This window comes from Orycteropus afer, unplaced genomic scaffold, assembly GCF_000298275.1.
Source record: "Orycteropus afer afer isolate SDZICR_OR568_19922 unplaced genomic scaffold, OryAfe1.0 scaffold00166, whole genome shotgun sequence".
Taxonomy (NCBI): domain Eukaryota; kingdom Metazoa; phylum Chordata; class Mammalia; order Tubulidentata; family Orycteropodidae; genus Orycteropus; species Orycteropus afer.
In genome coordinates, this window is record NW_006921753.1 from 7,175,458 (window position 1) to 7,196,808 (window position 21,351).

At 35.9% G+C, this 21,351-nt stretch overlaps 1 protein-coding gene across 1 annotated transcript in view; it reads right to left on the minus strand.

Moving 5' to 3' along the window:
- ALCAM (activated leukocyte cell adhesion molecule) overlaps positions 1-21,351 on the minus strand; it is a 250,407-nt gene that overhangs the window by 55,670 nt on the left and 173,386 nt on the right. The window contains exons 2-3 of the mRNA XM_007946574.2: positions 5,461-5,561; positions 1,551-1,770 (exon numbers count right to left, since the gene is read on the minus strand). Coding sequence (XP_007944765.1) covers positions 1,551-1,770; positions 5,461-5,561 — 321 coding nt within the window. The remainder of the gene's footprint in view (positions 1-1,550; positions 1,771-5,460; positions 5,562-21,351) is intronic.

Consider the following 21,351-nt stretch of genomic DNA (forward strand, 5'->3'; position numbering starts at 1 on the left):
CTGTATCTACTGTGGTACATTCTTGATGTCTAATGTAACTTATGACACCATTGCCAATAAAAAAAAAAAAAAAAAGAATTTTTGTCTTTTTTCTTTTAGAAAGAATTCCCTAAGCAGTGCACTATTGTTCTTCCTTAAATAGGAAAGTGGAGTAAAAGAAAAGAAAGACAAAATACACAGGCCATTGGCAAATACACGATGCAGGCTTTTGGGGGATGTTTAATGAAGGAGGCATGACTGGCAAACACTAAGTATTTGGTTTGATTCTTAAAACGATTGAGCAGTGTGGATGGTTTCTAGAAAGGACCTTCCAAATGGAAAGGTAATCAACTGAAACATGTAATATGCTTTTACAAGGTTCTTCTAGAGAACAAAGCTTTCCTTTGATAGCATAAGCACTCTTTGAATCTGCATCATGAAACCATAGGAGCTTTGAAGTCCATATAAATACTTAAGAGGCAGTCCAACTTAGTTGCACTGGCTATTATAAGAGAAAACTGGCATAATCCACAGTTACTTGCTGAGGTTGGAAGGCCCTCTGGGTTTCTTTCTTCCTTATTTAATTTAATAACTTCTAGTTGCTGTCAAGTTATCAGAAAGCAGAGGGGAAAAGTTGAAAGCGAGGTCTTCTTCCCTAATTAAAAAAGACTGCCATTCTGAAACTTATTGAGACCTATTTTTCCTCCTATAACTTCTAAAGTTTTATGCTGTAACTGAGGTAGGGCTTTTTATTTGAATTTTAAAAGATAAAATGCTTTAATTAGAACTTCTCAAGTCACTCATTTGCATAGTTATTTGCACAGTAACATCAACTATATATTATCATTAGGCAAAGTAACTTTGCCATAACGACTACAGTAATTATTCCAAATTCCTTCTGCAACTTTTTTTCCCCCCTTGGTATATCCGCATGTGAACTTCTGTACTTTAGGGCAATTTTCTATTACCAAACACTTTAAGAACTAAATTAGCAAGCATTAAGGGTCATAAGCTAAATACATATGTATACATTTATTTAATTGAAAGCTTAGATATCTAAATCATAGTTTTTTTGCCTATTTGTGATGGTTTTTAATATCAAAAATGATAACTTCATATGGTTTATCTCAATACATATACATCTATATAATGTATGTATGATTATATATATATATATATATATATATATATATACACACACACATATATATATGCATGTTCTATCTAAATGTATATTACAGAACATGTATGTATAGATTTATTTGTGTATGTTAGTGAAAATTAAAGATCATGTGCCAATTATCATTCAGGACTACTCCTTTATTACAGGAATTTTACAAAACAACAGAGAGTATTGTTTTTTCATTCCTCAATGCAAATCTCCTATTTAGATTTTAGGCGTTTTTGTTTTCCTGGCTGACGGCATACATGAGCAGAAGGAAGATCTCTAGAAGTCCTCTTACATAGATGCCTGCTGTGGAGCTGCTAACAGAGTTCAGTCTTCATTCTAAAGACCGTTTTCTAGTACCAGCCATCAATCCCACTTAGCAGTTATACTGCAGACTACTTACTGAACACCTTGACTACTGTAGGTGCCTCAAACACGTTGTCCTCTGTTACTAGCATGCACACAAATCTCTTTTCATCACTGATCCTTGCATTACTGATAGACAAAGTGTAGTTTTCTGAGAGGCTCAATCTGTCTTTGTATTCTGGTACATCGTCGTACTGCACACTTTTCTTGGTAGAGGACCTGAAGGCAATAAATACTGGGGAGCCATCGGGCTTTTCCTAAAAATTAAAATAACAATATATTTTAAAAACAAGCATATTCAGATGTTTCAGGATTACAGCCAGAACAACCAAATTTTCCTGGCCATATTCTTCCAACAATATTTGTACTTTTTGTCCAAGAAGAATAATTTTGGATATGAGCCCCATATAAAGTTTTGGTTATAGGAAATAACTCCTCTTTAGAGGAGAAACTGTAAGTTCTTTCACAGGTATCGGTATAAATGTGTGAAAATGACAAGACGTCCTAGGAATCTCAGCCTTTCTTTCATCTGGAAGAGAGAATTAATGACTCTTTTGAAACTAGCAAGTACTCGTCATATATATAAATATATATATATATATGTATCTTATACATATATATTAAACAATTATCTTTTGGACAATTATGTTTGGCTTTTTTTTTTTTTTACTTTAATCTACATACTTTAAATGTCTACTCTTCAGCCAAAAGTAACATAGCTCAGGTTTACATAGAATGTTGTTTAATGAGTCTTCATGGAGAAACATTATATGTCCTTGTAGAATAATCATGTCTAAGATATAGATTCAGATTAATCACTAAACTCAATAGTTTATATCTACCTGAGGCTTAAAACTGGGCTCAAAAGTCATATGTATAAAAACTTATTTTCTAAATGCAATATAATTTGTATATACAATTATGCCAAGAGCAGTAGCACATAGAGGGCATTTCTTCCTCTGCTCCCAAAAACATTCTATTAGTTAATAATCAATTTAATCTAAAATAGGGTCCAATCCCTTCTCTACTTGCCTCACAAGGCCTTTGAGAATACAGAATATGATAAAGCACATAAAAGTGTGTGGCAAATGTTAAAGTTCTATGAAAGTTTAAGTTTTAAAGATTATTAATATTGATAGCTAAGTTAATCTTAAAGAGTCTAAAAGTTTTAATTGAGTGAATTATCTAAATATGTCATTATCTTCTCATTAAATCATTAACTTTATTGCAGATTTATAACACAAATCTTTGCTTTAAATCATTCCATCAGTAAGAGAAATAAGTTCCCTTAAATTTAAGTATTCATTCATTTTGGAAATAAATAATAGTTATTCATTTTTGAGTACCTAACTACTTGTCAGTCCTTTGCTTTGTTAATTGATTTAATTCTCATGAAAATTATATAAATTAAAGTTATAGCATAAGCTCCATTTACAGATTAGACAATGGAGGTAGAGTTTGGATAACTAACTTCCCAAGTCATAGCTAGTAAATGTAGGCAGAGCTGAGATTTGATCTCTGCTGCCAGGCTCCATTATGATTACATTCCACCACCTTCATAGCTGGTATCTCTTTTGTTCCAAGCACTGTGACAGATGCTGGTAAAGAGGAGACAGGAGTGAGTTTTGGGAGGCTGCTCAGGATGATATGCTCTCTATTCACAGGGAGCTCACAGTGTGACAGTGCAGAAGCCAGTCCAACCTTACTCAATGTTTGCTTCCTCTCACTCTTACCAACCTTCCAATTGTCTTTCAGGAGGTTACATTGAATTAGAGCATATACATTACAATTTCTGCAAATCAGGGCTGGTTTTAGAGCACATAGCACCTCAAATGTATCTCTCATTACTTCACTGCTGAAGCTTTTTGTCTAACTGACAATTTGAAAATTGCCATTACTATTTGGTTTTCAAATATCATTGTGTCAGTTCAGTTTAGGTAAAAATCACTTCCTGCATTATAGGTAGAATTTTCTATGATCACAGAAGTTTTTCACCACCTTCACTCCATTTATTTTGGCAGCAGTTTCAATCCGACAGGTGAATTAGTTGATAGTCTCCTAGTACCTTAGAATTTTTTTGGGGTGGCATAGTAGCTAAGGCAATTGACTGCAAACCAGAAGGCTGGTGGTTCAAACCCACCAGCCACTCCTCAGAAGGAAGGTTGGGCAATCTACTTCTGTAGTGATACTGCCTCAGAAACCCAAGGAGGGATTGTTATAGTCGAAATCCACTCCACGGCAGTGAGTTTAGTTTTGTTTGTTTTTTAGTACATTTTGCTCTGATAGGTCTTAACTTCAAACTTCCACCTCTATAGGAAAAGAGAAATAGTGCAAGTTTACCCAGCATGAACTGGGTAACAGGAGGAGAGTACAAAGAAATACTATGCAGCCTCACCTCCTACCTTTCTTTGATCTATATACTCACACAAGCATAGAGTCTATGATATGGTAAGCCCCATAATAATAATAGCTTACATTTCTCAAGCAATTAGCATGTGCCAAGTACTAGATAAGTATTTTCATAGGAATTGTTTCATGTAACCCTCTCAACAAAACAATGAGGAAGGTTTTATTATCATCCTGTCGGTCAGACTTCAGAACCCACATTTTTTTTTAATTGTGATTTGTGTAAAAGTTTACAGACCAAATTCACTTTCCATATAGCAGTTCACATACACGTTGTCTCATGACACTGACTACAATTGTTCCCCGATGCAACAGCTTTTCCCACCCACTTCCTCCCGATAGTCACCTTTGCCCTGTGTCCACCCCTCCATGCACTCCTGTCCCCTGAGCTGTCTCCCTGTGTATAAACAGCCTTCTTTCTCCCATGATTCAGAACCCACATTTTAAAAGACTGTGTTAAATACACCACCTTTCATGTGCAACTTTAAGCACATTTCCCAAAATGTGTCCTGCAGAATATTTTACTCTTAGAGATATTGGAAGAAAAACCTTGTGTAATCAAATAAACTTAAGAAATGAATTAAACTATGGCCCTCAGACAATTCATGGGGTACTTTAACATTTGAAAGGCTCTGAGAGGTCTTCAATAAAGAAACTTCAAAAATTATTGGACTATCAAATTCTTTTCCTATGCAAATACCTCTCAGCATTTCAAGAAGCTAGGGAAAGTTTGTTCTAATCTAGAAGAGATTAGTAATAGCTATTGTGTCCAAGGAAACGTATTTCTACTTTAAGCTTGCAAACTACCATGAGTCTCATGTGGTTGAGACCTGGGAAATTGCACTACAGAGATTTCTTTCATTGGTTTTGGTAATTAAATTGGGGTATTTTATCAGTTCTAGTTACCTAAGCCTTCCACATCCAACTACCCAGAAATGTATACTCCATTTCTAGACCCAATTTATACCTCCATAACTGGAAAAATATGATTTTACTATCTATAAGAAAAAAGATAAAATCAACAATGTTAAATGTAAAAAGGACCTATAACATCAACACAGTTCTAAGGCATAACACAAGAAAAAAAAAAAACCCTTATAATGCTGATGAGTAATTAATCTCCAATGAGTAGGTAGGTACTGTAGCTACTGGTGTCTCTTGCGTTGGCAATAGCCACATCGAGACAAAAGCAGTATATGGAGAAAGGTAGTCATCATTCACTAAGCTCTGCCCTGTACTCTACTGATTTTGGTCTGGCACTATGCATATTCCTCTACCTTTAACACTTAAGGTTAAATCTTTCAAATGAATATGATCTAAGAATTACGTGTTTATTGGCTTTATTTAAAAATAGCATTTGTTATGTAAGACTTGGGAATGATTCTTTTGGCATATTCAACAGATTAATTCTACCTTCCTACATTTGTACCCACAGTCAAATTTTGCCGTTATGCTCATTTGAAAGTCACATTTATTCATATAAAAATTTTTATTTCAAAAACTACTAGCAATAAACCAAGTTTGAGGTCAGTTAAACTTACATATTTCCATTTGCCAAACATAAGATTCTGAGGTACATCAAGTTGACAAGGCATAATAATGGTATCTCCATATATTGAATTTACTGTATACGATCCAAGGCCTTTAGAAAACAGGGAAAAAAAGAGAGAGAAAATTTTAAGTGTTTTCTTGAAGTAACAAAATTAACTATAACTATATTTTTAATATGAAAATATTGTCAAATATATCTCCAGGAAAATTCCAAACATTAAAATTAGAGAATGTGATAAAACCACAACTCAATTTTATTTATAAAGGAAACAATGAGCATAAAATGGTTACTTTAGAGTACTATACATTCAAATAGTAGTTTATAAAATTTTGCATAGAATAATAACATGGTATGCATTTCTAGAATGACAATTATTCATAAAGTGTTGTTTATAAAATTATTTCCCTCCATGTTTTTTGAGACAATTTAACCTAAATCACACACTGCTACTAAAGTACAGAATATCTGCTGACCTTCTACAATCTTTTGCTGAAAAAAAAAAAGTAAAATATAATTGGAGAAAGGAAAGACACAGACAGAAACATGCACAAAAAATATAGACAACAGAGGCAAATACTATTACATGCACAGTACTTCATTGCCACTGGCACCAAACACTAGGCTGTGGGTAAATGCATAGACAGGTGAGAAGATCAGGTGGGGGCAGAAGAACAGGAATACACCCAAGACCAAGGATAGGTTTGGCTGAAGATAATCTTACATACGCACTTGTGCTACAAAATTATCCACAGGCATTACAGAAGCAACAGAAGACAAGGCTGGAATAGCTTATCAGAGACAACCAACACCTTGAGAGAGAGAATCACTGGGCCTGCGTGCTTGGAATCATAGTCTTGGGGGGACAGTATGCTCAATTGGCGCAACATAGTACATAAAAATCTTGTTCTACATCCTACTTTAGTGATTAGTGAGTGGGGTCTTAAAAGATTTCAAGTGGCCATCTAAGATGCAACTATTAGTCTCCTCTCATCAGGAGAAAAGAAGAGTGAAGAAAATCAAAGTTATCTGGAAACAATTAGTCTAAAGATATGCTAGGCCACAAGGACTTCAGCCTTCATGATCCTGAGACCGGAAGAATTAGATGCTGCATAACTACCAATGCCAACCGCACAGAAAGGGATCAAAATTGGAGATCCAGAAAAGAGTGGAAGGAAAAATGTGGAACAAAATTCAAGAACACATAAATGGCCAGAAATACCAGTTGGATAGAGACTGGTGGAGACCCCCTTTGGTCCTACAAATGGATTCATTTCTATGTATTTGCTCTCAGTCCAACTGTAGAAAGACCTACATGCAGAACACCTACTCCAGGGAGATGCACCCACCTACTCTAGGGAGATGCAACCCTTAGTCAACCAGCCATGAGACATCGGATGGGCAGCATCCATAAAGAGGCAAAGGTGGACATGTAGGAATACATAGATAACAGGGCACAGGCAGGGGATAGCCAGAGGGAGCAGAGGGGAGGAGTTTTTTTACGGTTGGTGATGGTACTCAGGGCCATAAAATCAAATGTGAATGAACTGTTGAATGTAAAACAAATCTTCTTTGTAATTTTGGACCGAAAGCACAATTAAAAAAAAAATGTAAACTATAAATAAGTAATTATATTGCAAGGGAAAAAAAATGTTGTGCGTTAACTATGTAGCATAGATCTAATCCATATATATTCATGACATTCAACCAATTTAGGCATGTAACTTGGTAATAGCACTTAGAAACATATTTATTTTGCTTAGAATTACCTATAACGTCAATACTATTAAAATAAAATATCTCAAACTATATCATAATTGGATACAGTATGTGAAGGGACTAATTTTAAACAGGAGATAAAAATAAACAAATGATATTTTGTCCACCAGGTGGTGCTAAAGTGCAAAATTAAGGCAATCTGCAGCCATGAATAAAACCATTTTAGGACTTCCTGAAGAAAGAGGACACTGTGAATAAAATCTTTCACTGTTAGCACTCACAACATGTCCTAAAATTTTATATAAGGTAAAAATGATGAATTTTAATAAAGAAAAAAGATACCATGATCTTATTTTTAAATTGTCAATTGAGGAAGCGTCTTCGCCTTTAAGCAATTTTGCCTCAGTGAGCAGAAACATCAAAAGTAAAAAACATGCATTACATGTAAATATGAAGCATAACAACTAGAGTTTTCAGCATTTTTAGCATTTGTAAAACTCAGAATACAAAATATAAGGCATGAGACATCAGAGGGGCAGCATTCACACAGAGGCAAAGCTGGACATGCAGCAATGACAGGTAACAAGGGCACAGGGAGGAGGCAGTCACAGGGAGCAGAGGGGAGGAGTGCTTTTCATTTATTATCTGAGAAAAAAAGATTTACTAAAATTGTTTTTTGTGTGCTCAGTTCCATAATGAAAAATTAGCTCAATAATTTTTAATTGTCTTGTATGCCCCACCCTGGAACTTCAATACCTTTTAGCTTCAAACCATGGAATAGCATAAGGTTGTAAATGAGGAGCTGTTTCTTCAGAGGTAGGGGTGTAGATATGTGGTTGCAAACATGCAAGCTAATGACCGCTGGGAAGATGCCTTATTCCACAATACAGCATTTGTTTTCGTCAGGGCTTTGGCTCCTAAATGTGGAATTTCTACCACATATATTCAGACCTGTTCAGTGCAACAGGTACAGTTCTACCATGTCAAGGAAACTATTTTGTAACTTAATATTCTATTTTTCATCAATGTATGGCAAGGCACCTGAATATGTAAATTAATACGATCTGGACCTATAACTTATGATAGGAAATGCATCTTTATCTGTCTCTTATCGTTGTTGTTGTTGTTATGTGCGGTTGAGTCGAACCTGACTCATAGACCCCTCATTGGGTTGCCAAGGCAGTATCACTACGGAAGTAGATTGCCCAACCTTCCTTCTGAGGAGTGGCTGGTGGTTTTGAACTGCCAGCCTTCTGGTTACCAGTCAAATGCCTTAGGCACCATGCTACCAGAGCTCCTTTCTTATCATTATACAAGCACAATTTCCTTTGAATACTAAGGGTCCTTTTATGGTTGGCCAAAGAGTGAAAAGAGTTTACAAAGCTTAGGTAACAGTAACTCCTCAAAAGGAAGGTTGGGCAATCTACTTCCGTAGAGATACCATCTCAGAAACTGAAGGAGGGGTTGCTATGAGTTAGATCTGACTCCAGGGCAATGAGTTTGGTTTTCGGTTTTAGGTAAGAGTGAAGTGAATCTTTTGTCAGGTACAGGGAAATTAAAAAAATAAAAATTCCTTCTCCAAAAAATTTAATGCTTTGTTCTCTCTCACTAATCATTTTTCTTCCCTAGGGAATTTCAATGTGCTAGAATATACCACATTTTATAACAGGTTTTAACACTATAAATTTTTGGTACCTAGCATAATTACTGCAGGGAACGGACTATGTAATTTTAATCTCTGTATTTCCAGGACCAGTGCCTAGCATTTAATGACCAGCTAATAAAATGATTTCTAATTTGAATGTTGCAGAGTCCTTTCCATGTTGGATATCAAGCTGACGTCACTGAAAATCAGGGAGCAGTTGATAACATTGAAACTTTGGGGAAAAAACAAAAAACAAAAAACAAAAAACTCCACTATAGGGTTTCCAAGTATGTAATCTTTATAAAAGCAGACTGCCACATCTTTATTCTATGGAACTGCTGGTTGGTTGGAACCTGCTGACCTTGCGGTTAGCAGCCAAGTCCTTAACCATCACACTACCAGGGCTCCTTTACCATACACTCTAAAGGCTGTCATATGTTTTCTTGGATGTGTAAGAAATTTAAATTTTGTCCTGGTATGGAACTCTCTGTTTTGATAAAAAACAAACAAAAAGTAAAAACATATTATAAGGGTTAATAAGTGGAAAACTACCATGGAAGAGAAATTAAGGAGCACATGTGCTCTGTGATTTGCAAATGATACCCTAAAGTACCTCTTATCTTCCTTATAATGACCATAAAACACAAAGCAAAGAGCTGTTTTTTTTTTTTTTTTTTTAAGTATTTGAAGATTCATGGGTTGGGTCTTTTAAGGCAATTTTAAATAGAAAATCAGCCAGGATGATCTAGATTGGAATCTGGAGAGCAGAACAAGCATGACGGGAGAAGACACAGTGACCAGAATGAAGGCAGGAAGGAGGAAAGTCAGTAAAAGGCCGGCAGGGACAGCCAGCGTAAGCTCTTCCACAGACACAGGGCAGAACGAACCATAGGAAGTTGGATTGCATTAGGGCCCATAAACATGGTTATTTTAGAAACAGTTTTCAAGTTTGCTATAATCATCATCTTTTTCTTTTTGAAGGGCAGTGGGTTTGGTTTGTTTTGGTTTCTCCTGACTCCCAGGTTTATCTGAGAGAAAGATTAAGGGCATGGTTTGTGGAAAAGCTAAGTAACACTCAATGAGGATAAAGGAGCTGTAGAGACTACTATGGTTTGGTGATGAATTAATGTCTTAATTTCTACAGATGTCTTCATCTTTGATACGAAGTGCCAGTGAGATGCAAAATACCTGTCAACACGAATGACTCTGTTCACACCATTCACAGAAGAGCAAGCTTTTTTACCTTTGACTTGCCAAGACTGAATTTAATTTAGCTTACTAGAATTCCCATGCAATTTTCTCCCTGCAATGTTGGTTGGTTAAATTATTCATGGTTTGGCAGCCTAGAGACGAGCAGGCACTAAGGCAAATACAAAATGTCTATAATGTCCGGGCACAGAGAAGCTATAGGCAACATGTAAAAGCACTGCATGTGTGTGCAGAGTGTGTCCATTTGTGTGTGGTATGTGTTACATCTATGTGTATACACATGCTATTCAAACATTTTAGACTGTCCTGGAAACCTTCCATATTAAACATGTTCTGTAGATGTGAGATATTATTCTGAATTATTATTATTATTGTTACTATCAAAATGACCAGGCATAGCAAAAAAAAAAAAATGTAGAAATGTCTTATGTTTGAGGATCGGTATGCAGATATTTCAACATTTTTAAAATAAAAGTTTATTAACCAAAGATTAAAAACAAACAGTAGAGCTAGAAGCTAAGTGGGATAATTAAGTGGAAATACAAAGAGGTAAGGAGAACATATGAAAAATCTTTTAACTAAAATATTTGTGAGATCTAATGTCAGACCAAAACCAAAATCAACCTGTGGTTGCTATTAAGTTGACTCTGATTCATGGCAACAATACATGTTACAAAGTAGACCTGCTCCATATTGTGTTCTGACTGTAATCTTTACTGAGTCCCTGGGTGGGTCAGATTGTTAAGCACTCAGTTACTTACTGGAACGTTAGCAGTTCAAATATGCCAAGAGGCAACTTGGAAAATGTGCCTGGCTATCTGCTTCCTCAAGTCACAGTCTTGAAAACCCTATAGAACAGTTCTACTCTGCACACACAGGATCGCCATGAGATGGAATCAGCTTGACAGTAACTAACAACAACAACAACAATCTTCACAGAAATAAGAGTCAGGCCTTTCCTTCATGGCACTGCTAGATGGGTTCAAACTGTCAAACTTTATGTTAGTAGTTGAGCTCAAACCATTTGTGTCACCCAGAGACCTTTGAATTTCAGACCAGTGCTAATAAAACACAATCTAGTTATGCATTCTGTACATAGCAAAAAACTTAAGGGGATGCTGGAAGTAGTCCTTAGTAAAATTTGAAGTTAGTCAAATAATTTTAATGGAAATATTCCCACATTGGTCAGAAATAAATTTTTCCTTATAAATGAGTTTTAAGAGCTACCAAGTTGGGAAAAATGATTCTCTTTCTGTTGGTGACATACAGGTATTTGAGCTGGGGTTGTTTAAAATTAAGAATCTTACCACATTTCAAGCCCAATAGAAAAAAGGATGAGAATTAGTCTATTTTTTCATGTTCTAATTTTGCATGACTATTTTTTTATTGCACTGATAATTTAATGGCACTATCATCAAATATTTATTGAGAGCTGTAACTTTGCTAGGTATTGCATTAGAGTTAATCCTGATTGCAGCTGCTCATAACGGTGAAGAATATAGACTAAAACCTAGCTTTGTGTAAGTTTTACAGAAATCCCTTTGCACAAATGAATTGTTCGGGAAAGAGTAGTTAAAAATGAGGAATTTATCCTTAGAAATTGCTTTCATATCTTATTTTACTTATTTTGGGTGTGCTTGACACAAGCCAGGGTATATTGAATTACCTTATATAAATGTGAAAGCTGGACAATGAAGAAGGAAGACTGAAGAAGAATTGATGCATATAAATTACAGTATTGGTGAAGAATATATATGGTGATTATACCATGGACTTCCAGAAGAACAAACAAACCTGTCTTGGAAGAAGTATAGCCAAAATACCATTAGAAGCAATGATGGTGGGACTTCATCTCATGTACTTTGGACATGTTTGGTAATGTAGCGGGTTAGTGAAAAAAAGGAAGACCACTAATGAGATGGATGAACACAGTGGCTGAAACAATGGGCTCAAACATAGCAATGATTGTGAGGATGGCGCAGGACCAGGAAGAGCTTCATTTTGTTGTACCTAGGGTTGCCATGAGTTGGAATCGACTCAATGACCTCTACAACAAGAGCAACGTTGACAGTAAAAATGCTAGAATTTATTTTTTGCTTTATTAGTGTATTAAGGTACACACATTCTAATTAAGACATGTAAATATTTTATAAAATCAGTTTAAAATAAGGTTTCTCAACCTCAGGACTATTGACATTTTGAGTTGAATAAATCTTTACTGTAGAGGGATGTCCTGTGTGCTGTAAGATGTTTAGCAGAATCCCTGACCATTAGATGCCAATAACTCCTTCTCCTCTAGTCATGGTAACCAAAAATGCCTCCAGATATTGCCAAATGTCCCTTGAGAGGCAAAATTGTGGCTCCTTTCCCAAGCCCTGTCTCGTTGAAAATCATTGGTTTAGATCTTCTGCCTCTGGCTTCTTTTTGTTCAACAAAACTATGGTTTCCAATAACATTATCTTCAGTACAATAGTTTTAGTGTGAGACTAAGTAATCAATGAACACAAATGAAGGCATGGTGGCAGAAATGGTACTTGATAACAATTGGTTATGTTTCTTAAAAAAGTATTATAACTGAAAATCAGAAAAAAAAATGTTTTCCCCACATAAATGACATATATTAAACTACAATAGGGAGAGTGGTTACTGAAAAAAGAATTTTATTCCCAATGCCTTTACAGAAATAACAAAGATTTAATTTTAGAAAATATACTTCATTTATCATAATCATGCACAAATTATCCACACTATATATGCTTTCTAAACAGTAGATACACACACACACACACACATATATTTTTAAATTTTTTTTATTATGATTTGGGTGCAATTTTACAAAGCAGATTTGTTTTACATTTAACAGTTCATATATATTTTGTTTCATGACAATGATTAGCATCTCCACAATGTAACAGCTCTCCTCCCACCTCCTTCCTGTGGTTACCCATGCACTGTTTCCTTCTTACCTATGCTTTCCTGCCTGTCCAGATTTCTCCCTGTGCAAATGTTGCCCTTCTGATTTCCTATGGTTGCCTGTTCTAAGGAGTGTATCTCCCTGATGTAGTTGTTCAGCTCATAGGCCTGTCTGTTGTTCAGCTGAGAGTTGAGCCAGTGGAGAATGTCCAATTCCAGGCACGAAGGGTGACTCAGGGCCATAGTTGTGGGGTTTCACCAGTTTGTGTCCCATCAGTAATCCTGGTCTTTTTTATATTTTTAAATTTTGTTCCACATTTTTTCTCCCACTCTACCCAGGATCTCCAATATTGATCTCTTTCCTAGCGGTTGGCCTTGGTAGCTGCACCATCTAGTTCTTCTAGTCTCAGAGTCATGTAGGATGAGGTTTTCATGGTCCATTGATCCTCTGGGCTAGTTGTTTCCATATGTCTTTGATTTTCTTCACTCTTCTTTGCCCTGGACAAGGAGAGACCGATAGTTGCATCTCAGATGGCTGCTTGCTACTCATGAAAGTAGGATTTAGAACAATGTCTCTGTGTACTATGTTGTGCCAATTGAGTTTGATGTTCCCTGGGACCCCAGTCCTGAGCCCACAGTCCCCACAACTCACTCCCTCAAGGTGCTTAGTTGTTACTAAGAAGATATCCTAACTTTGCCCTTTGTTATCTCTCCAATGTATGTGGACATTTTTACAGCACATACAAATACATATATAGGAATATTGTCTGCCAAACCTGGGTATGTCATGGGTATATTTCCATTTGTCTACCCATACATGATCTTATTGCCTATCTATGAAGCCACCCATAGATTAGTGTTTGTTATCACTGATAGTGCAGTATTCTGTACATAATAGTATTTACCTTTGTTGTTTGTACCTCTGTGTCTCTCTTTTCCTTAGGGATATTGTGCTGGTCACACATTTCTGTTAAATTGCCTTTCCCTTCAACCAAATCACATATATTTCTTAACTAGCCAGCAATTTCTCTTCTCTCCCTTATCATCCCTCCTGTTGTTATGTGCCGTTGAGTCAGACCCGACTCGTAGCGACCCCTCCTTGGGTTTCTGAGGTGGTGTCACTCCAGAAGTAGCTTGCCCAACCTTCTCTACTAGGAGTAGCTGGTGGGTTTGAACTGCCAACCTTTGGGTTAGCAGTCAAGTGCCTTAGGCACTATGCTATCACAGTTCCTTATATCATCCCTAGATACCAACAATGATAATTTTCCTCCCTGTATAAGCCTTTTCTTGACTTTTTATAAGAGGAACTCATACAATATTTGTACTTCTGTGACTGACTTGTTTCACTTAGTGTAATGTTCATCCAAGTTCATCCATGTCATGAAGTGATTTGTAGATTCTTCATTATTCTTTAATATTGCATAATATTCCATTGTGTATATGTACCATAGTTTGTTATCCATTCATCTGTAGATGGGCACTTAGGTTGTTTCCATTTCTTTGCTATTGTGAATAGTGCTGTGAAGAACATGGATCTAGGACATCTATTCATGTCCCAGATCACACCTCTTTAGGATACAGTCCCCATAGTGGGATGGCTGGATCAAATAGTATTTCTATTTCCATTTTTTAAGGAAGCAACGTGCCATTTTCTACAGTGGTTGTACCATTTTACAGTCCCACCAGCAGTGCATGAGAGTTCCAATCTCTCCACATGCTCTCCATCATTTGCTGTTTTCCAACTTGTTGAACTTTGCTATTATTGCTGGGCTGAGATATTTTGTTTTTGCTTTGGTTTGCATCTCTCTATTGGCTAATGATTACAAGCATTTCTTCTTGTGTTTGTTGGCTGCTTGAATACTTTTTGTGAAGTGTCTGTTCTTGTTCTTTTCCTATTTTTGTATAATTGTTTTGTCTTTTTGATGTTGACATATGAAGCTTTCTATAAATTTTAGAGATAAGTTCTTTGTTGGATATGTCATTGTCAAGTACTTTTTCCCAGTCTGTAGGTTCTATTTTTACTCTTCTGGAGAAATCTTGTGGTGAAAATAAGAATTTATTTTCAGAAGGTCCCGGTCATGTAGTTTATCTTCTGCTGTTTGTGCATTTTGGGTTATGCTTGATAGCCTCTTTATGCCCTAACTTACAGCCCCTAAGTTTGTCCCTGTTTTATCTTTATAGTTGAACTTTATAATTTTGGTTTTACATTTACATCTTTGATCCACCTTAAGTTCATTTTTATGTATAGTATGGCATGACGTGCTCTGGTAGCGTAGTGCCTAAGGCACTTGACTGCTAACCAGAAGGCTGGTGGTTCAAGCCCACCAGCCACTCCTCGGAAGGAAGATAGGGCAATCTACTTCTGTAGTAATACTGCCTCAGAAACCCAAGGAAGGGTCACTATGAGTTGGGTCCGACTCAACGGCACATGACAACAACAACAACATGGCATGAGGTATAGATCTTATTTCATTTTGCTGCAAATGGGTATCTAGTTTTGCCAGCATCAGTTATTAAAGAGGCTATCTCTCCTCCATTTAATGAGTTTCAATTCTTTGTCAAAGAGCAGTGGTCCATAGGTGGATGGATCTATTTCTGGATTCTCAATTCTGTTCCACTGGTCTATAGGTCTCTGGTTGTACCAATATCAGTCTGTTTTGTCCACTGTGGCTCTATAGTAGGTTTCACAATTGAAGAGTGACATACATATACATTTTTATTCAATATAAATACAATATCATAGTTTTACAAATGGAGTTGATGTAGTAGATCCCTTCTAAACCTGTGATTTTATGTTTAATTGATGAAGTTATTTCATCTCACAATTCCTTTCATACCTTTATTGCATTAAACAAGAGATACGATTTTTGTTAAAGCCAAGAAATATATCAGAAGTAAATTTATTTGTGTATGTGTGTGTGTGTGTATGATACAACAACCTGTAATTCCCAAGTTACATGGAATGGAAGGCAGATGGGGATGACATCTGTTAAAATCTAGTAATAGTTTAAGATATAGAGAAATGGGCTTTGTCTCACTTTTTTTTTTCTTTTTTTGTGAAATTCCCTTTAACAAACATGGGTACTTGGGGGTCAAAGTGGGTCATTACTGAATCTGTAGAAGAGATTCATTTTCTCAAAATTCTCTATCTACATTACCTTGGACACATGTCTTACATTATATTACAGGTATAAAATGTGTGCAAATAAACAAAACCATAATTCCTCATTTTTCTTTCTTCCATCAATTCCTAGAGTTTTCTAAATGTTTTATTTTACACTTTTAGATAAATTAATGAGGTGTGCAAAATCATTTAGAGTGCAAAAAGCCACCTTACTAGATTATAAAATACTTCTAGTATTCGTGTATGTTTCAAGATATGTGTTCTTTATTTTACTTTCAAGCTTAGTATCTTATTATGTTTTAACTCTTTATTCTTTTTTCAGTCTGTAGGTCAATGTGATAACCCATACTATATCATTCTAACCCTTTCTATATCATAGAAAGGGAGCTCTAGTAGTGTAGTGGCTAAGTCATTTGACTGTGAGCCAGAAGGCTGGTGGTTCAAACCCACCAGCCACTCCTAGGAAGGAAGACTGGGCAATCTACTTCCATAGTGATGCCCCCTTGGAAACCCAAGGAGGAGTTGCTCTGAGTCGGGGCTGACTTGACGGCAGTGAATTTTTTTTTTTTTTTTTTCCCCTTGGTAGATCATAGAATGATCTACACATTTGAAAAGTTTAAAATACAGTGTCAGTATTTGCATTAACATGGTGAAAACTGCCTCCTCAATAGCATGAAATGTTCTTTGAGGCTGGAAAAGTCCCAATTCCTCCCAATTAGTCTAATTTTTCCCTCTCTGCTTCATTTTTATCATTTCTTAGAGCCATACACTCTGGCCAGATTCCTATGTATCCTTTAAGACCGATTTCAAAAATCATCTATTTATATACATTCTATCATTCAAGTATTTATCAAATACCTACCATAGGCAAAGTGCTAGGTGTGCTTTGTGGGGGAAATATATTAAAAAAATACCAATTTCTTGTCTTCAAATAACAAAATGGAATTTGTGTGAGCTACTTAATAAGTAAGTGCTAAAAAGAAATCTCAGCAGTTAGCCTGAAGATATTGGCCAAGGCTTTTTGGTGGAAATTTAATTTGCCCTGAACCTTGAATTAAGGTTTTAATAGATAGGAAGATAAAGGCTGCTGCACCATTGCATCACAAATGGGGACTACATAGAGGCACTGAGAGACACTTGGTTATCTCTTAGAGCAAACACTAACTTTTATCACAATTATTTCTATAGCTAGATCTCTTATTTCATAAGGAGTACGTTCCAAGACTGGAAGTGCTCCAAATCCATAAATGCACCAAAAAAATTCCTCCAATAAAATGCAATAAAATGTTAGATCTCTTTACTACCATTTTATGTTCACCATCAAACTAGCATTTGGCATCTATTTGAAGCCATTTTTAAATCATAAGCAAAAATTTTCTTTAAAGATAATTAAAAAGCAACAGAAGTAATTTAATTTGAGGATCCTGATTTTTAGGTTTTGAAGGTGCATTGTGAATTTTAAAGCAAGCAAATGTGCAGATTATACTGTAATTGTTAGAATTACTTAAATTGGGCTAAGTTAAATGAGTGAACTTCAGGGCATCTATGAATCGTCTAAAATTATAAACATAATTTGTAGTGTACTGAAATGTTTGCTTTTATAGAAAGAAAGAGAATTTAAAGTCTTCATAACACTGTCAAATGTGACCTTGAATAAAAAATTTAAAGTGTAAGATTGGCTCTAAATTGCATAAAAAAGTATGGAAGCACAATTTGATGGTATATATCAAATTTTGAAATGAGAATGCTCTTTGAGCCATTAACTTTACTGCTGGGAGACTATCCTGCAAGTTTTTTTCAGAAGTACACAAACAATTATATGCAGAGATAACTTAATACATCATTTTTTGAATACTCAAAATCCAGAAAAATCTAAATATTTAACAATAAATGTATGATAAATGAAACATATACCTACACAATCAATCATATCAACCCATTGAACAGAAGAAGTGAGAGCCAAATATATTGGTTTATTTTAACTTAAAGTATGTTGGTATTTATTATTTCATCATTTAATGTTTCATTAATTTATCCACTACTGAGTGCCTTCTCTGTTTCAAGCACAGTTCTAGGGAGAATGAAGCAAAAAACTGCCTTCATGGAGCTTAAACTCCAGAAAACAAAAACGACGACGACAAAAAAGCAAACTCACTGCTGTGGAGTAAGTTCGGAATCATAGCCACCCCTCCTTGGGTTTCTGAGACTGTATCTCTAGGGAAGTCGATTGCCAAGTCTTCCTAAGTGTATACTTATTCACGTATTAACAAGTTTATTTATTTGTAAATAAGGGGTAAATTATCAGCTTAATTCTTCACTATGTTGTTGTTGTTTGGTGCCGTCGAGTCGTTTTCAACTCATAGCAACCCCATGCACAGCCCGATCCCGCGCCATCTCCATGATCCCTGCTATACTTGAACCCATCATCGCAGCCACCGTGCCAATCCATCTTGTTGAAGGTCTACCCCTCCTTCGTCGACCCTCCACCCTACCAAGCGTGACATCCTTCTCCAGGGAATGGTCCCTTCGACAACATGACCAAAATAGGTGAGACGTAGTCTGGCCATTCTTGCTTCCAAGGAGCATTTTGGGTGCACTTCCTCCAGGACAGATTTGTTAGTTCTTTTAGCAGTCCATGGTACTTTCAGCATTCTTCACCAGCACCACAACTCAAAAGCATCAACTTTTCTTCAGTCTTCCTTATTCATTGTCCAGCTCTCACATACATATGAGGCGAATGGAAATATCATGGCTTGTGTCAGGCACACCTTAGTCCTCAAGGAGACATCCTTGCTCCTCAGGACTTGAAACAGTTCCTTCGCGGTTGACCTTCCCAATGCTACAAGTCATCTAATGTCCTGACTGCTGCTTCCATTGGCATCAATTGTAGAACCAAGCAACGTGAATTCTTTGACAACCTCAATCTTCTCTCCATTTATTGTGATGCTGCTCATTGGTCCAGTTGGGAGGATTTTTTTTTTCTTTATATTGAGACATAATCCATACTGCAGACTGTATTCTTCAACCTTCATAATTAAGCGCCTCAAGTCATCCTCACTTTCAGCAAGCAAAGTTGTATCTTCTATGCATCTCAGGTTGTTAATGATTCTTCCTCCAATCCTGATGCCACTTCCACTATGACATATGCCATTTAAGAGAAATACCTACATGTTACTCATTTTGAAATTCTTTGCAGCACTCTAAAGGTTGCAGTAGCTGGAAATAACATGTAAAGAAAAGCCTTACCATACTCTATTGAAAGGAACTCTGATTAGCCCATATTCTTTTCTCTGCATTAACATTACAGAAAGTCATATACTATTTGATTGCTAACCAGAAGGCTGGCAGTCAAAACCAACCAGCTACCAGAGGAAAGATTGGGCAATCTACTTCCGTAGAGATACTCCTGGGAAACCCAAGAAGGGGTCACTATGAGTCCAATTGACTAGATGGCAGTGAATTTGGTGTTAGGGTGTTTTTTGTTTTTTTTTTTTTAAACTGGGGAATGCTAGGGGAGTTGATGATGTTTATGGGAATTAGAAAATTAATACCTTAAAGCTGTCTCCAAAAATCTACACTGGCCTTAAAATATTTTAATGTAACATCCTATGCATGTAACAAAAGTGTGTAGATTTGGATATACTTTAGAAATGTCACCAAAAAGTATTAGGTTTTAGAGTTTCTTCAGCAGCTATCCTCACACAGTTTTGTTCTGAGGAAGAAACTGATATTCCTACACTTTTGTCCTATAGTGGGACCTCTGTGTTATCGAGTCATCATTCCAAGATGATGAGTCTTTGACTAGTCTCCAACTCCCTTTGTGGGGACAAACTTACATAAAAACAATGAAAAACACTTGATGTTTCTCTGTGAATTGGGAGGCAGGGGTTGTGGGGGATCAAGCATTGAAACTCATATTAAAAATTTTGCAAAGTGTATTGAAAAATATGAAAAACGCTTAAAAACATATATTTTATTTTACAGTAGAATTTTATAAAGAGACAAAATAGGAAACATGTTTAAGCATGTTTTCCTTTATACTATATATTTTGCTCATTATAACAAGAAACACTTATGTAATTAATAATTTATGCTAATTAAATTCACAAAGTTGACTATGTGCTGCTATCATTCTTCTAATTATCTAGGAATAGAGACTGTATCTCTAAGATGCTCGTGTAAGGAGATGCCCTCCACTCTGTTAGACAATATAATGAAAATAATCAATTAAAATATTCCTCTTCCCCATGACCAGTGAAAAGAATTTGATTTCTTGCATTAGTTTTTGCATTGTCTGTACCCAGACTCTGAGGATTTCATTTGAGAACTAAAGTTAACTAAAGAGGTAGCTGGAAGAAATTAATATTAGAACACTCTCAGGTTAAAATAACCCAAAGAAAGATGAAAACATGTAAGTTCCATTGCTCTGACTATTTTCTCAGCATGAAATTCCAGGTTTAACTATTAAAGAGTATTATTTCTATACATAAATGGTGAAGAATTACATATTCCTGTGTATTTTACCATACAAATTGCATTAAAATTGTGAACATATTATTTAGCTAGATGAATAACTGGACTGTATTCACGAAGATACTATCGATAACAAAGCAGACATCATGACTCACAAAAGCCCTTAATTGAATCATCTGAAGTAATGGAAACTTTTGGAAATTAGTCTCTCTTCAGAATGAGTTCATAGTTATCGCGATACTACTAAATTTGTTTTCTACAAATAATTTAATGGTATGACAATGAAAAGATCTTGATGTCAGAAATTGCAAACAGTCCTAAAGAATACTCCTAAACCCCCAAACAACAAAGTCCACATAGCTTCACCATTCTTCAAAATGCCTTAAAAATACATCACAAATAATAGCTTGTCCTAGTTGCATTGCTTCAGTATTTAAAGTGATATTCAACCACATTACAATTACTGACTTAGAGAATTTTATTTTATAACTGAGCTAGCATATTTCTAGGAATAGCAAAAAATTTGTTAGTGGTACTACATACCCAGATTATTAGAGTCTTTCTTCTGAATTGTTTGAATGATCTTGTTCAGTATCTTAAAGCCAAAAAACTAAATTCACTGCTGTCAAGTTGGATCCGACTCATAGTGACTGCTCCTTGGGTTTCCGAGATGATATCTCTGGTAGCATAGTGCCTAAGGCACTTGACTGCTAACCAGAAGGCTGGCGGTTCAAACCCACCAGCCACTCCTAGGAAGGAAGGTTGGGCAATCCTACTTCTGTAGTGATACTGCCTCGGAA